The following is a 17,514-nucleotide window of genomic DNA, read 5'->3' on the forward strand; positions in this document are numbered from 1 at the left end:
GGCAACTAAAAAATACGCTGAAGCAGCTTTTTGCTTCTACAGGCCGACGGCGTGGAACAAACTCCCACTGTACCTTCGACAGGCAGCCTCTGTAGACATTTTTAAAGCACAGCTCAAGACCCACTTCTACACTCTTAAATGTGTTGTTATTCATGTCCTCACTGTATTGCATTACTGCTATTATTTTAATGTTTTATGCCTTGCTTTTCTTTTCTTTCTTTCTCCATTGCTCTGTGACGCACTTTGAGCTGCATTTCATGTCATGAAAGGTGCTATACAAATAAAGTTGTATTATTATTATTATTATGTTCACACCGACAGCACAAATCAACATGTTGGCCTGTAGAATAGATTGGTGTTTATCAGGACTGAATAGCAGAAGAGCACTCAGGACACAGACACCGACGGTAGCAACACAAACAGATTCGTCTGCAGTCTTTGGCCTCACTCACACTGTTGCAACATGCATACAACATTTGTCTTGTCCGTGTTTAAAGGGGCATTCCACTCATTTTCAACATTTTACTATGTCATTAATATACCTTAGAACTGTTGTGTGGAAATAATAAAAACGTCCCCCCATTCTGTGTTTGCTAGAACTAGAGGTCTGAAAAAAATCATTAACATGGTGAAACACATCTTGATGATGTCATCAAGATGTGTTTCACCATGTTAATGATTTTTTCCATAATTACAGTTCTAGGAAACAATGTTGAAAATGGGTGGTTTTCCCCTTTAATGTCACATGGTTTGACAAAACATTTTTGTTTGATGGCTGTGCTCTGCCCCCCTCCCCCGCATCAAACAAAAATGTTTGGTCAAACCATGTGACTTCCATTGGAAATGCATTGGGGCGGCCATTAAACACGGACAAGACAAATGTTGTATGAATGTTGCAACAGTGTGAGTCAGGCCTTAACAAAGCCTATGCTAAAGAGAATAGATACAATATTGGTAGAAGTAACACACACACACACACACACACACACACACACACACACACACACACACACACACACACACACACACACACACACACACACACACACACACACAGGGCTACCGTTTGTGCACTGATGTCTTGTGCACAAGACGGCAGAAGAAGCCATCTCGGCCCCCCTGGGGGATTTTAAACCGTGTCAGGCAGGCAGCGCATCAGGCACACTTATCAAATCCACAGAGACAGCGACAGGCTGCTCCATTATCTACACTGTTCATCTGACAGCCTGCTCCATTATCTACACTGTTCATCTGACAGCCTGCTCCATTATCTACACTGTTCATCTGACAGGCTGCTCCATTATCTACACTGTTCATCTGACAGGCTGCTCCATTATCTACACTGTTCATCTGACAGCCTGCTCCATTATCTACACTGTTCATCTGACAGGCTGCTCCATTATCTACACTGTTCATCTGACAGCCTGCTCCATTATCTACACTGTTCATCTGACAGGCTGCTCCATTATCTACACTGTTCATCTGACAGCCTGCTCCATTATCTACACTGTTCATCTGACAGGCTGCTCCATTATCTACACTGTTCATCTGACAGCCTGCTCCATTATCTACACTGTTCATCTGACAGGCTGCTCCATTATCTACACTGTTCATCTGACAGCCTGCTCCATTATCTACACTGTTCATCTGACAGGCTGCTCCATTATCTACACTGTTCATCTGACAGGCTGCTCCATTATCTACACTGTTCATCTGACAGCCTGCTCCATTATCTACACTGTTCATCTGACAGGCTGCTCCATTATCTACACTGTTCATCTGACAGGCTGCTCCATTATCTACACTGTTCATCTGACAGCCTGCTCCATTATCTACACTGTTCATCTGACAGCCTGCTCCATTATCTACACTGTTCATCTGACAGCCTGCTCCATTATCTACACTGTTCATCTGACAGGCAGCTCCATTATCTACACTGTTCATCTGACAGGCAGCTCCATTATCTACACTGTTCATCTGACCATAGACATATATACATAGACGCCCCTTCCGGCTCTGAGGCGTGTGTCAAAATTGAAGGCACTATTTTCCCGACATTCCTTGCGAAGAATAGCGGAAGCAAAGCGGAAGCTTGTCAAGCTTCCGCGTGCGTAACATAAGTCCCGGAAAAGACGCGCTGTGATTGGCCAGTAGTCACTTGAGTGACAGCGAGAGACATGGAGGATTCACATGAGTGACGTCACTCGGGCAGCGACGCAGTCGCCTTCAGCAAATGCCTTCAGCACTTCTAAATAAGAAAGCTGCGGAGAACTGTTGCTTTGTGTTCACTCTTTTAATGTTTTCTGTTAGTAATCTAATCCCCCCTGGCTCTGATGTTGTATTGTTAATAACTTTGTTGTTTGTGTTTGTAGTTTGTCTTGTTTTGTAATGTATATTGTCATGACTGTTATAAAGATTTGTTAAAAAAAAAAAAGCCTTCAGCACTGCACTTCCGCCTTCATTGGGATACACGTCGCTCCAATGAACTGCAGCGGCAAATGAGGCGTCTATGTATATATGTCTATGCATCTGACAGCCTGCTCCATTATCTACACTGTTCATCTGACAGGCTGCTCCATTATCTACACTGTTCATCTGACAGGCTGCTCCATTATCTACACTGTTCATCTGACAGGCTGCTCCATTATCTACACTGTTCATCTGACAGGCTGCTCCATTATCTACACTGTTCATCTGACAGACAGCCTGCTCCATTATCTACACTGTTCATCTGACAGCCTGCTCCATTATCTACACTGTTCATCTGACAGGCAGCCTGCTCCATTATCTACACTGTTCATCTGACAGGCAGCCTGCTCCATTATCTACACTGTTCATCTGACAGGCTGCTCCATTATCTACACTGTTCATCTGACAGGCTGCTCCATTATCTACACTGTTCATCTGACAGGCTGCTCCATTATCTACACTGTTCATCTGACAGACAGCCTGCTCCATTATCTACACTGTTCATCTGACAGCCTGCTCCATTATCTACACTGTTCATCTGACAGGCTGCTCCATTATCTACACTGTTCATCTGACAGGCTGCTCCATTATCTACACTGTTCATCTGACAGGCTGCTCCATTATCTACACTGTTCATCTGACAGACAGCCTGCTCCATTATCTACACTGTTCATCTGACAGCCTGCTCCATTATCTACACTGTTCATCTGACAGGCAGCCTGCTCCATTATCTACACTGTTCATCTGACAGGCAGCCTGCTCCATTATCTACACTGTTCATCTGACAGGCAGGCAGGAGCCCTGAAGAAAAGAACACTGCCAGCACCAAGACAACATGGAACTCCATAAGATCTACAAGCTTGTAGGTCTGCTATTTTTGAATAAAAAGTGAAAATGCGGCAAACAAATGTTTAAATCTATATTCTTTCAGAATACTTTTTCGACGTCAGGCCTAAATGGCCTAGAGCAGGGGTTCTCAACGTTTTTGGCCGGGGACCCCCGGAAATGCTTTGGCAATGTCTCGAGCTTGTAGGTCTGCTATTTTTGAAAAATCGTGAAAATATATATATATTTTTTGAAAATAATTTGGGGACCCCCTAAAATAATTTGGCGACCCCCCGAGGGGTCGCGACCCACGGGTTGAGAACCCCTGGCCTAGAGCACCTGTTTGTTGTAGAGCATGTGCTGCGTCGGCAGGCAGGGCCACTGGGCCAGATCAATACCTGGCAGCAGAAGCCGTTTCCAGGCCACAACACTGTCTTGTTTAGTGTTGTGTGATGGTGTTGAGGTGTGTAGCATCTGGCTTTGTTTCGTTGTTCACTTTAGAAGATCCATCGCCAAAACACGCAGGGTTGTTGCCATCAGATACAAACCGGCATGCAGTAGCCGACCCAAAGGTCAAGACTTTTCAGAATGCAAATGAAAAACTGTCTCAGTTTCCTGTCTGCGGAAAATGTTTTAAAAAAAGTGGAAAATTGCCGATGGTCAACAGAAGCCAATTTCAATTGAAGAAGAAAACAATGAGAGAATAACATAGAATTTGTGGTTATGTTCGAAAAGAGCGAGGATTACAGCAGCATATTTAAGGCCTTTACGCACATGGGGTGATTTATTTGTGCGATTTGTTCACACTATATGTTATGTTTTGAACTTATATTCAGTCAATGTAATCTTGCGCATCAGTGGATGGAATTTCCCAGAGTGAAGTTAAGGATATGAAGCAGTCCTACAGATCGGCACGCAGAACTCACAAAATGTAAGATTAATGCCGGGTGTCGGTTCATAAAACGTAAGACAATCACAAAAGGAACATCAGCAACTCGCAAAACACATTTCAAATCTCCTTCTAATGCAGCACAGCAGCACTCACAGATACTTCGTCAGCGTAAAGGCTGACGAAGGCCAGAAGTGACGAAATGTGTTTGGGATCTGTGATTTGCTGCTGGGATGCATTAGTTAGAAGATTTAACAATTATATTGTAATTGCGGATGTTCCTTTTTTGATCCTGTATGTTTAAGAATCAGCAGATTGTGCACCGGGCATTGATCTATCTGTCTATCTGATGTCCGTCTATCTGGCTTTCTGTTTGTTTGTCTGACTGGAGCTAATCTCTCTAATCTAAACCCATCAGCGTCACAATTCTTGTGCTGACGCCTGACAGTAGACCAACTATATTATTTATTTATTTTTAATTACTGGATTAAATTAAATTAAAGAAAGACAGATTTTCACGTTCTGGCAGAGGCGGGTTGTGGAGAGATTGCGTTAATGTGTATTTATGGATCTTAGGCAGGTTGTACCTGTGTGTTAGTGTCCATGTGTCTCAGTGTCCAGTGTACCTGTCCCTTAGTGTCCATGTGTCTCAGTGTCCAGTGTACCTGTCCCTTAGTGTCCAGGTGTCTCAGTGTCTCAGTGTACCTGTCCCTTAGTGTCCATGTGTCTCAGTGTCCAGTGTACCTGTCCCTTAGTGTCCAGGTGTCTCAGTGTCTCAGTGTACCTGTCCCTTAGTGTCCATGTGTCTCAGTGTCCAGTGTACCTGTCCCTTAGTGTCCAGGTGTCTCAGTGTCTCAGTGTACCTGTCCCTTAGTGTCCATGTGTCTCAGTGTCCAGTGTACCTGTCCCTTAGTGTCCAGGTGTCTCAGTGTCTCAGTGTACCTGTCCCTTAGTGTCCATGTGTCTCAGTGTCCAGTGTACCTGTCCCTTAGTGTCCAGGTGTCTCAGTGTCCAGTGTACCTGTCCCTTAGTGTCCAGGTGTCTCAGTGTCCAGTGTACCTGTCCCTTAGTGTCTATGTGTCTCAGTGTCCAGTGTACCTGTCCCTTAGTGTCCAGGTGTCTCAGTGTCCAGTGTACCTGTCCCTTAGTGTCCATGTGTCTCAGTGTCCAGTGTACCTGTCCCTTAGTGTCCATGTGTCTCAGTGTCCAGTGTACCTGTCCCTTAGTGTCCATGTGTCTCAGTGTCCAGTGTACCTGTCCCTTAGTGTCCATGTGTCTCAGTGTCCAGTGTACCTGTCCCTTAGTGTCCATGTGTCTCAGTGTCCAGTGTACCTGTCCCTTAGTGTCCATGTGTCTCAGTGTCCAGTGTACCTGTCCCTTAGTGTCCATGTGTCTCAGTGTCCAGTGTACCTGTCCCTTAGTGTCCAGGTGTCTCAGTGTCCAGTGTACCTGTCCCTTAGTGTCCAGGTGTCTCAGTGTCCAGTGTACCTGTCCCTTAGTGTCTATGTGTCTCAGTGTCCAGTGTACCTGTCCCTTAGTGTCCAGGTGTCTCAGTGTCCAGTGTACCTGTCCCTTAGTGTCCATGTGTCTCAGTGTCCAGTGTACCTGTCCCTTAGTGTCCATGTGTCTCAGTGTCCAGTGTACCTGTCCCTTAGTGTCCAGGTGTCTCAGTGTCCAGTGTACCTGTCCCTTAGTGTCCAGGTGTCTCAGTGTCCAGTGGATGAACCGCAGGAGGCTGAGGACGAGGACCGGTTCCGATGACGGCGTCCGATGGAGTTGTTCCGCTAACAGGGGCAATACCTGGCGACAGGGACGTGCACACATAGACATCAAAGGGGGCTTCATCCCCTGCCCTTTTACCCGTCTGTAAAACAACCGCCCTCTCCAGACCACGCATGCAGCATTTACTATGGTGAAAGAAATACAAATGCCACTCCTTTCCATGCCAGCATTCAGGAGAATTGCTTTTTTTCCGAAGTCTCCATACATCTCCAGTATAGCTAAAGAGTGCTGGGTTGCGCCCCGAAAATAGCTGATCTACGAGCTTGTGGAATGTGGAATTGCAGCACTTTCATGGAGGTTTCACGGACGTTCATGACGTCACGTGCGTAAGCCCGGAACTCAAGGCTAGGCTACGCTATAAACTTCCGCTCGCTCGAGCCATTGAGTTATAATTGTACTTCCGGCAGTCTTCCGGGTGCTTCAAAACGCCACTGAGCAACTTCTATTTAAATGAATAGTATCCTTGTATTACTCTATGGGGGCGACAGAGTATATTTGCCTTTGCTGCCCCAACCCTGTGGAATGCACTCCCAAAAACTCTCAGAGATGCGTCCACCCTCCAAACCTTCAAGACCACCCTCAAAACCCACCTCTTCAATATTGCTTTCCCTAGCCAACTCTTTTTCACAGTTTTTTTTGTGTTTATTTATTTTTCTAATAAAGTTGTTTTTTATTGTGTTGCTATACCTCTGCCCCCCCATGTAAAGTGTCTTTGGGTACTCTACCCTATATCATTTTGAGATATTATTTGCAGTGTTGATTTTGTCGACTAAAACTAAGACTAAAACTAAAAATGATCGTCGACTACCTTTTATCACTGAGGAAAACTAAATGGAAACTAAATGAAAACTAAGCTATGATGACTAAAACTAAGACTAAATCTATTGACAATTTTGTCAACAAATAAAAAGTAGACTAAAATGTTAGAAAGGGACTAGTGGACAAGAGATCCGGTCTAAGTCATCTCACACTTGGTTGCGCTGCGCTGCGACGCGACGCGTTGTGAACTTGTAGATCGGCTATTTTTAGCAAGTTTAAAAACAGTCATTACGACGGCATCAAGGCCCACCAAAATACATTTTAGTCGACTAAAATGCAGATCAACTGCAGATTTAGTCGACTAAAATCTTATGATATTTAGTCGACTAAAACTAGACTAACACTAAAACATTCCAGGTGACTAAAATGTGACTAAAACTAAATTAAAACTATTGAAGAGAATAAGACTCAAGGGCCTTGCAAACGTGAAGCGAGGAACGCAGGCGTTGTTGCCTGGATCAACACAGGTCTCCTCCAGGTCTGGATCAACACAGGTCTCCTCCAGGTCTGGATCAACACAGGTCTGCTCCAGATCTGGATCAACACAGGTCTCCTCCAGGTCTGGATCAACACAGGTCTCCTCCAGGTCTGGATCAACACAGGTCTCCTCCAGGTCTGTTGAAGAGGGTCTGGATCAACACAGGTCTCCTCCAGGTCTGGATCAACACAGGTCTCCTCCAGGTCTGGATCAACACAGGTCTCCTCCAGGTCTGGATCAACACAGGTCTCCTCCAGGTCTGGATCAACACAGGTCTCCTCCAGGTCTGGATCAACACAGGTCTCCTCCAGGTCTGGATCAACACAGGTCTCCTCCAGGTCTGGATCAACACAGGTCTCCTCCAGCTCTGGATCAACACAGGTCTCCTCCAGCTCTGGATCAACACAGGTCTCCTCCAGGTCTGGATCAACACAGGTCTCCTCCAGGTCTGGATCAACACAGGTCTCCTCCAGGTCTGGATCAACACAGGTCTCCTCCAGATCTGGATCAACACAGGTCTCCTCCAGATCTGGATCAACACAGGTCTGCTCCAGGTCTGGATCAACACAGGTCTGCTCCAGGTCTGGATCAACACAGGTCTCCTCCAGGTCTGGATCAACACAGGTCTCCTCCAGGTCTGGATCAACACAGGTCTCCTCCAGGTCTGGATCAACACAGGTCTCCTCCAGGTCTGGATCAACACAGGTCCCCTCCAGGTCTGGATCAACACAGGTCTCCTCCAGGTCTGTTGAAGAGGGTCTGGATCAACACAGGTCTCCTCCAGGTCTGGATCAACACAGGTCTCCTCCAGGTCTGGATCAACACAGGTCTGCTCCAGGTCTGGATCAACACAGGTCTCCTCCAGGTCTGGATCAACACAGGTCTCCTCCAGGTCTGGATCAACACAGGTCTCCTCCAGGTCTGGATCAACACAGGTCTCCTCCAGGTCTGGATCAACACAGGTCTCCTCCAGGTCTGTTGAAGAGGGTCTGGATCAACACAGGTCTCCTCCAGGTCTGGATCAACACAGGTCTCCTCCATGTCTGGATCAACACAGGTCTCCTCCAGGTCTGGATCAACACAGGTCTCCTCCAGGTCTGGATCAACTACAGGTCTGCTCCAGGTCTGGATCAACACAGGTCTCCTCCAGGTCTGGATCAACACAGGTCTCTTCCAGGTCTGGATCAACTACAGGTCTGCTCCAGGTCTGGATCAACTACAGGTCTGCTCCAGGTCTGGATCAACACAGGTCTCCTCCAGGTCTGGATCAACACAGGTCTCCTCCAGGTCTGGATCAACACAGGTCTCCTCCAGGTCTGGATCAACACAGGTCTCCTCCAGGTCTGGATCAACACAGGTCTCCTCCAGGTCTGGATCAACACAGGTCTCCTCCAGGCCTGGATCAACGACAGGTCTCCTCCAGGTCTGGATCAACACAGGTCTCCTCCAGGTCTGTTGAAGAGGGGCGCGACAACGCAAGCGTAAAAAAAGCTAAACAGAATCCAGGTCTGGTGAGTCGCGGGGGGCGTGTGCACGTAACAAGCACGCACGCAACAAATTCACGGGACCGCGCTCACGTAAATACGCTTGAGTTGACGCACCACGACTTCTCCGAGCAAAAACGCAGGTCTCATTGAAAATGAACTAGCGCGTTTTATCACCCCCCCGTTTGCAAGGCCCTTAAAACTACATTTGCTGCCAAAAACAACAGTGTTATTTAGTAGGACTGACTCTGAATGTGCTAATTTACCACCTTGGAGCATCTCTCCTTGTGCAAGACCTCCAGAGGCGGGCTCTGGCCCAGGATGCTCCCCTCGGCTCCAGCCAATGGAGAGAACGGCTGTCCGTCAAGCAGCCAGTCCAATAGCAGGCCCAGGAGCTTCAGGGGGGCGGGAGCAGACACGCCCTGAGGGGATTAGGGGGGGTATAAAGAGTTTGGTAGTTTTACAGTCGTGGGTGATTGATATTGTCATTAGGGTTAAGCATAACCAACAACAACAATAACAACAGCAGTGCAAACGTCCATTCATCATGTTACTTGGCAGAGGGTGTGAGACTTGCGGAGAGTAAGTGTTTACTAAGCTTTCCCAGCCTGTTTATGAACATGTGTGTGTGTGTGTGTGTGTGTGTGTGTGTGTGTGTGTGTGTGTGTGTGTGTGTGTGTGTGTGTGTGTGTGTGTGTGTGTGGTGGTTAACCCATTTTGGGCGGGAACCCCTTTTGGTGTTAGCATCATGTTGTGCTTTAGCTATTGAAAAATAGCAGATCTACAAGCTCGTAGGTCTGCTATTTTTGAAAAATCGAAGAACGACATGCTTGGAACATAGCTTTTTCAGAAAACTGTCAGGATGTAGAAGACATTTTTAGAATCTGATCTCAGGTCAAAATGGGTTAAATGATGTATATAGTGTTTTCTCAGCAAACACATTGGACGTGTAAACCCAATTACGTCAAAGTCAGCTGATCAGAATAACAGTAAGCCCTAAATGAACGCATGGTGGCTCAGCGGTAGAGTGGCCGGATGGTGACCGCAAGGTTGCCAGTTCGATCCCTGTGGGCTTCCCCCAGAGTTAGTGTCGAAGTGTCCTTGAGCAAGACTCTGAACCCCTGATTGCTCCTGATGTGCTGGTTGGTGCCTTGCATGGTTTCCGCCGCCATCTGTGTGTGAATGTGTGTGTGAATGGGTGAATGTAATACACAATCTATGTAAAGCGCCTTGGATAAAGGCGCTATATAAATGCACCATTTACCATTTACTGTACCTTGTTGCTGGGGTTTCCAGAGGGCGCATTTTTCTCCCGTTTCAACGGCCCGGCCGCCTCGGTGTTCTTTGCGCACGTGTCCCTCGGCGGTGCCGTCACGCGCAGCTCACATTTCCTCTGCAGAAAAACAACGTGGCTAACCTTCATACGTGGCTAACCTTCATACGTGGCTAACCGTTCATACCTGCATCATGTGAGGTTGACATTAAAACATACGTGCATGTGTTTGTTCTCAAGCTATTTCATGTCAAGGACCCCAACAAATATATGAATTTGGCCGCCGACCCCCCATCTGAAAATATGTTGTTCCAGGGACCCCCCCCCCAGAAGCAAAGCTATGAGTTAAAAACGTCTGCTGTGAACGAATATATATTCAACGATTCGCGCCACATTTTCAGAAACAGAAATTGTTTCAGAAATAGCAGATCTACCAATCTAGTAGCACGGCACTCGGTGCCGCGCTACGAGCTTTGAGTAGATCTGCTATTTTTTTTCAATAGCTAAAGTACGACATAAATGCTTAAAACACCAAAAGGGGTTTCCCGTTTAATACCTGGAGGTTGTCCAAACGAGCTTGAACCCTCTTGGACTGAAGTTCCAACTTCTTATTGTGATCACTGACGTCCTTCAGCTGCTCACAGACACAGAACAGACAGTCAGTAACAACAGACACAGAACACAGACAGTCAGTAACAACAGGTCATGATCACTAGGGCTGCGAATCTTTGGGTGTCCCACGATTCGATTCGATTCCGATTCTTGGGGTCATGATTCGATTCAAAATCGAAAATTCTAAAGCATTTTTTTTCCAGATTCAAAACTATTCTCTATTCAAAATGATTCTCGATTCAATACTACAATACAATACAGCTGTGCTGAACTGAAGTGACTAGTATAGTATACTAGATTTTGAATCGTTCATAGCGGGAATCGCGATTCTAATTTGAATCGATTTCTTTGACACCCCTAATGATTACTGCCACAGAACACAGACAGTCAGTAACAACAGACACAGAACACAGACAGTCAGTAACAACAGACACAGAACAGACAGTCAGTAACAACAGACACAGAACACAGACAGTCAGTAACAACAGACACAGAACAGACAGTCAGTAACAACAGACACAGAACAGACAGTCAGTAACAACAGACACAGAACAGACAGTCAGTAACAACAGACACAGAACAGACAGTCAGTAACAACAGACACAGAACAGACAGTCAGTAACAACAGACACAGAACACAGACAGTCAGTAACAACAGACACAGAACAGACAGTCAGTAACAACAGACACAGAACAGACAGTCAGTAACAACAGACACAGAACACAGACAGTCAGTAACAACAGACACAGAACACAGACAGTCAGTAACAACAGACACAGAACAGACAGTCAGTAACAACAGACACAGAACACAGACAGTCAGTAACAACAGACACAGAACAGACAGTCAGTAACAGACACACAACACAGACAGTCAGTAACAACAGACACAGAACACACAGTCAGTAACAACAGACACAGAACAGACAGTCAGTAACAGACACACAACACAGACAGTCAGTAACAACAGACACAGAACACACAGTCAGTAACAACAGACACAGAACACACAGTCAGTAACAACAGACACAGAACAGACAGTCAGTAACAACAGACACAGAACACACAGTCAGTAACAACAGACACAGAACAGACAGTCAGTAACAACAGACACAGAACAGACAGTCAGTAACAACAGACACAGAACAGACAGTCAGTAACAACAGACACAGAACACACAGTCAGTAACAACAGACACAGAACAGACAGTCAGTAACAACAGACACAGAACAGACAGTCAGTAACAACAGACACAGAACAGACAGTCAGTAACAACAGACACAGAACACAGACAGTCAGTAACAACAGACACAGAACAGACAGTCAGTAACAACAGACACAGAACAGACAGTCAGTAACAACAGACACAGAACAGACAGTCAGTAACAACAGACACAGAACAGACAGTCAGTAACAACAGACACAGAACACAGACAGTCAGTAACAACAGACACAGAACAGACAGTCAGTAACAACAGACACAGAACAGACAGTCAGTAACAACAGACACAGAACAGACAGTCAGTAACAACAGACACAGAACAGACAGTCAGTAACAACAGACACAGAACACAGACAGTCAGTAACAACAGACACAGAACAGACAGTCAGTAACAACAGACACAGAACAGACAGTCAGTAACAACAGACACAGAACACAGACAGTCAGTAACAACAGACACAGAACACAGACAGTCAGTAACAACAGACACAGAACAGACAGTCAGTAACAACAGACACAGAACACAGACAGTCAGTAACAACAGACACAGAACACAGACAGTCAGTAACAACAGACACACAACAGACAGTCAGTAACAACAGACACAGAACACACAGTCAGTAACAACAGACACAGAACACACAGTCAGTAACAACAGACACAGAACAGACAGTCAGTAACAACAGACACAGAACACACAGTCAGTAACAACAGACACAGAACAGACAGTCAGTAACAACAGACACAGAACAGACAGTCAGTAACAACAGACACAGAACAGACAGTCAGTAACAACAGACACAGAACACACAGTCAGTAACAACAGACACAGAACAGACAGTCAGTAACAACAGACACAGAACAGACAGTCAGTAACAACAGACACAGAACAGACAGTCAGTAACAACAGACACAGAACAGACAGTCAGTAACAACAGACACAGAACACAGACAGTCAGTAACAACAGACACAGAACAGACAGTCAGTAACAACATACACAGAACACAGACAGTCAGTAACAACAGACACAGAACAGACAGTCAGTAACAACAGACACAGAACACAGACAGTCAGTAACAACAGACACAGAACAGACAGTCAGTAACAACAGACACAGAACACAGACAGTCAGTAACAACAGACACAGAACAGACAGTCAGTAACAACAGACACAGAACACAGACAGTCAGTAACAACAGACACAGAACAGACAGTCAGTAACAACAGACACAGAACAGACAGTCAGTAACAACAGACACAGAACAGACAGTCAGTAACAACAGACACAGAACACAGACAGTCAGTAACAACAGACACAGAACACAGACAGTCAGTAACAACAGACACAGAACAGACAGTCAGTAACAACAGACACAGAACACAGACAGTCAGTAACAACAGACACAGAACAGACAGTCAGTAACAACATACACAGAACACAGACAGTCAGTAACAACAGACACAGAACAGACAGTCAGTAACAACAGACACAGAACAGACAGTCAGTAACAACAGACACAGAACAGACAGTCAGTAACAACAGACACAGAACACAGACAGTCAGTAACAACAGACACAGAACAGACAGTCAGTAACAACAGACACACAACACACAGTCAGTAACAACAGACACAGAACAGACAGTCAGTAACAACAGACACAGAACAGACAGTCAGTAACAGACACACAACACAGACAGTCAGTAACAACAGACACACAACACACAGTCAGTAACAACAGACACAGAACACAGACAGTCAGTAACAACAGACACAGAACAGACAGTCAGTAACAACAGGTCATTTTGGGACAGGGTTTTATGCACCAATCACAACGACAAAAACCCAGGGTTGCCATTTACTGGGATGGGGACGTTTGTAACGGCCGGGCTCCACCGGGCGCGTCAGCGTCGCGTCTCCGTCACCGTCAGGGAATGTTCCCTTTTTAATCAATGAAGGGTGGCTCCACTGCCCGCGTTGACGGAGACGCGACGCGTGCATTAAAATTGAACCGGTGCGTTTTTTGACGCGACGCGACGGAGACGCAACGCGTCCGGTGGAGCCCTGGCGTTAGTGAAACGCTGTGACAATGACAGACTGCCCTCTGGTCACAGGGGGGGGGGGGGGGGGTCACTATGCACAAAATAGAGCGTCGCAGTCGCCCCCTACCAGGGCCCAGGAAATGATTCTCCGTTCATTTTCCTCATAGACTTTTCAGAAAGTATTTATTTAAAGAAGGTTACGCAAAGCAAAGCCAACTCTTGTCGTGACAAATCATGACAACAAACACAATTTTTCGGGCCAAACAAAGAATTAGAAAGTAGAAATAAACGGCAGGTTATTATTATACAGTGATGTCAATTGGCCGCCGACCCCCATCTGAAAATATGTTGTTCCAGGGACCCCTCCTCCCAGAAGCAAAGATTTGAGTTAAAAACTTTGGCTCTGAAAGAATATATATTCAAAGATTTGCGCCACATTTTCACGATTTTTCAAAAATAGCAGATCTACAAGCTCATAGCGCGGCACTCGGTGCCCCGCTATGAGCTTGTAGATCTGCTATTTTTCCAACAGCTAAAGTATAACATAATGCTTTAAACACCAAAAAGGGGTTCCCGCCCAGAATGGATTAAAACTCAATTTCAACCATGATAGATTCATCGAAAACACCCATACTTTTTTTTTTTTTTTCTGGTGACCGATATTGTCCTTCTGATACGTGAGGAGGCCGTGAGTGTGTTTTTTCCTTTACTGTTTTCATTTATTTGTAATCATTCTTTTGGAAAAGAAGCGCCTCCAGCTCCTGCTGGAGACACTTAAAAGAAATCTAAAAGAATTATTAAAAAATAAATGAAAACAGTAAATGAAAAAACACACACACGGCCCCCTCACGTATTAGGAGGGACAATATCAGTCACCAGAAAAGAAAAGTATGGGTGTTTTTGATTCATCTATCATGGTTAAAATTGAGTTTTAACCCATTTTTGGTGGGAACCCCTTTTGGTGTTTAAAGCATTATGTTATGCTTTAGCTGTTGAAAAATAGCAGATCTACAAGCTCTACAAGATCTACAAGCAGACCTACAAGCTCACGAGCTTGTAGGTCTGCTATTTTTGAAAAATCGACACATTTTTAGAATCTGATCTCAGGTCAAAATGGGTTAAGTTACAGTTACAGTATCAAATATCTAAATACGGAATCGAGCAACTTAAAAACTGTCTAGGGTGTTCACATAGGCCTGAGTAGACGATAAAATGACCAAAAGTTTTTTGAAAGTGGAAATATCCCTTTTAGTAAAATTATCAATACTGCAATGTAGAACTACTCCATTACAAGTAAAAGTACAGCAATCAAAATGTACTTGAGTAAAAGTATTGGCATCAAAATGTACTTTAAAGTGCCCAAAGTATTTAAAGTACTCACTATGCAGAATGTCCCATTTCACAAGTTCAAATGCATACAAATATTTTGAAAATAGCAGATTTATAAGCTCAACTCGCATCCCCTTGTGAGCTTGTACATCTGCTATTTTCAAATGGCCAAAATGTATATAGGACTGAAGTGTATAATGTATTGTTTTGTAATCATATTCAAAGTAACTAGTTTTCAAATAATTGTAGGGGTGTAAAAGCACAAAAATTGCCTCTGAATTGTAGTGGAGTAAAAGTATTGGAAATTGGAAATACTCAAGTAAAGTACAAATGTAGACCTGGTGTAACATATACGTTGTTTTACCATTTAGACCTGAGGCCGATTCTACAAAATACAAATGTCTTCTAAATCTTGACTGTTTTCTGAAAAACCTCATGTTTCTATGCCAGTCGTTCTCAAACTATTTCATGCCAAGGACCGCCGACCCCCGTCTGAAAATATGTTGTTCCAGGGACAGGGATTTTCACGATCTTTCAAAAACAGCAGATCTACAAGCTCGTAGCGCCGTGCTATGAGCTTGTAGATCTGCTATTTTCTCAACAGCTAAAGTATAACATATAATGTTTAACCCATTTAGGCCTGACGTCGAAATAAAAAAAAAGCCTTCTGAAAGAATATATATTCAAAGATTTGTGCCGCATTTTCACGATTTAAAAAAAATAGTAGACCTACAAGCTTGTGAAGAATAGCAGATCTACAAGCTCATAGCGCGCCACTCGGTGGCGCGCTATGAGCTTGTAGATCTGCTATTCTTCAATAGCTAAAGTATAACATAATGCTTAGTTAAAACACCAAAAGGGGTTCACGCCCAGAATGGGTTTTACATGCAAACACCATCATTTATCTTTGCATTGTTTTAATAATAATTTGAAGGTTTTCATAAAACCTCAGATTAGGTTTTAGAACCGGCCTCGGGTCTAAATGGGTTAAGTACAGACCTTAAAGTAAATGTACTTAGTTACTTTACAAAGTGGGGTCCAGGGACCCCTAGGGGTCCTTGAGGGAGTTCCAGGGGGTCCCCAGCTAAATGATAGTTTGTTACCAAATGGGACTCTTATGGGTCTGTAACTCTGAGAGTGTACAAATGGTACACCCTAACGGGTCCGTTTGGTTCCATTTGTACACTCTGTTACATTAACATTGATTTTACAATATAAATCAGGGGTCCCAGAGATAGAAATACCATTAAATGGGGGGTCTGTAGACTAATATGCAGGTCAAACTGGGGGTCCTAGAAATTAAACGGGTTGAGAATCACTGCTAGAGCCGTAAACATCTTCTCTTATGGGGGGTCCCTGTAAACATCTTCTCTTATGGGGGGTCCCTGCCTCCTGGCATGTATTTTTCAAATGGGGGTCAGCGGGCTCGTCAGTGTCCATTTGGGCGTCCTTGACGTGAAAAGGTTTGGGAACCACTGCTTTAGGCCACTGCAAGCAGGTCAAAGCAACGTCCAAATGGAGATGTCTTATACCACAGTGCCCCCCTGTGGCCAGAGGGGTTCATAGAACAGTACACCCAAATAGGCCAATCAACATTTTGTTTTAAATGCAACCCTTTGTAGAGCCAGACCGACATTATTTGATTACATATAATTTATCAGTACCGGCATAATAACACGTCCCGATTTATCTTTCAATCTTTGTTAGAAAATGTTTTAAATAAAATACAAATTTAATTTCAATTAAAGAAAATGCATTCAGTTGTTGGTCAAATGTGCTCAAAGTAGCGTCAAGATGCCACTTAGAGCAGAGTCTTTAAACCCATTCATGACGGGAACCCCTTTTGGTGTTTTAAGCATTATGTTATAAGTTAGCTATTGAAAAATATTTTTTAAACATCGTGAAAATGTGGTGCAAACCTTTGAATATATATTCTTTCAGAGCAAACGTTTTTTTAACTCAAATCTTTGCTTCCGGGGAGGAGGTCCCTGAAACAACATATTTTCAGATGGGGGTCGGCGGCCAATTACATATAATTGTTGGGGTCCTCGACATGAAATAGTATGAGAACCACTTATACAGCTGGTGGAAAGACGCTCACACGCGGCTGCAACTTGACGCATCAGCCAAAAAAAAATACGGAAACGCTTAGCCGACGCTGCACGTTGCAGCCGCACGAGCGCCATTTCCATCCACCACCTTGCCGCTTTTTTTTATATATAATTTTTTATCCCACGATTTTGTAACCCATTTTTCACCCTTGTGTCAATGATCTAATGTGATCCTGGGC

The 17,514-nt window shown here is 44.6% G+C and overlaps 1 protein-coding gene across 1 annotated transcript in view; it reads right to left on the reverse strand.

The window, feature by feature from the left end:
* ccdc138 (coiled-coil domain containing 138) overlaps window positions 1–17,514 on the reverse strand; it is a 76,793-nt gene that overhangs the window by 26,392 nt on the left and 32,887 nt on the right. Inside the window, exons 9-12 of the mRNA XM_079531063.1 lie at window positions 10,576–10,653; window positions 10,023–10,139; window positions 9,013–9,168; window positions 5,867–5,983 (exon numbers count right to left, since the gene is read on the reverse strand). Of these exons, the coding sequence (XP_079387189.1) occupies window positions 5,867–5,983; window positions 9,013–9,168; window positions 10,023–10,139; window positions 10,576–10,653 (468 nt within the window). The remainder of the gene's footprint in view (window positions 1–5,866; window positions 5,984–9,012; window positions 9,169–10,022; window positions 10,140–10,575; window positions 10,654–17,514) is intronic.

Source organism: Electrona antarctica (genome assembly GCF_951216825.1).
Source record: "Electrona antarctica genome assembly, contig: scaffold_80, whole genome shotgun sequence".
Classification (NCBI taxonomy): Eukaryota; Metazoa; Chordata; class Actinopteri; order Myctophiformes; family Myctophidae; genus Electrona; species Electrona antarctica.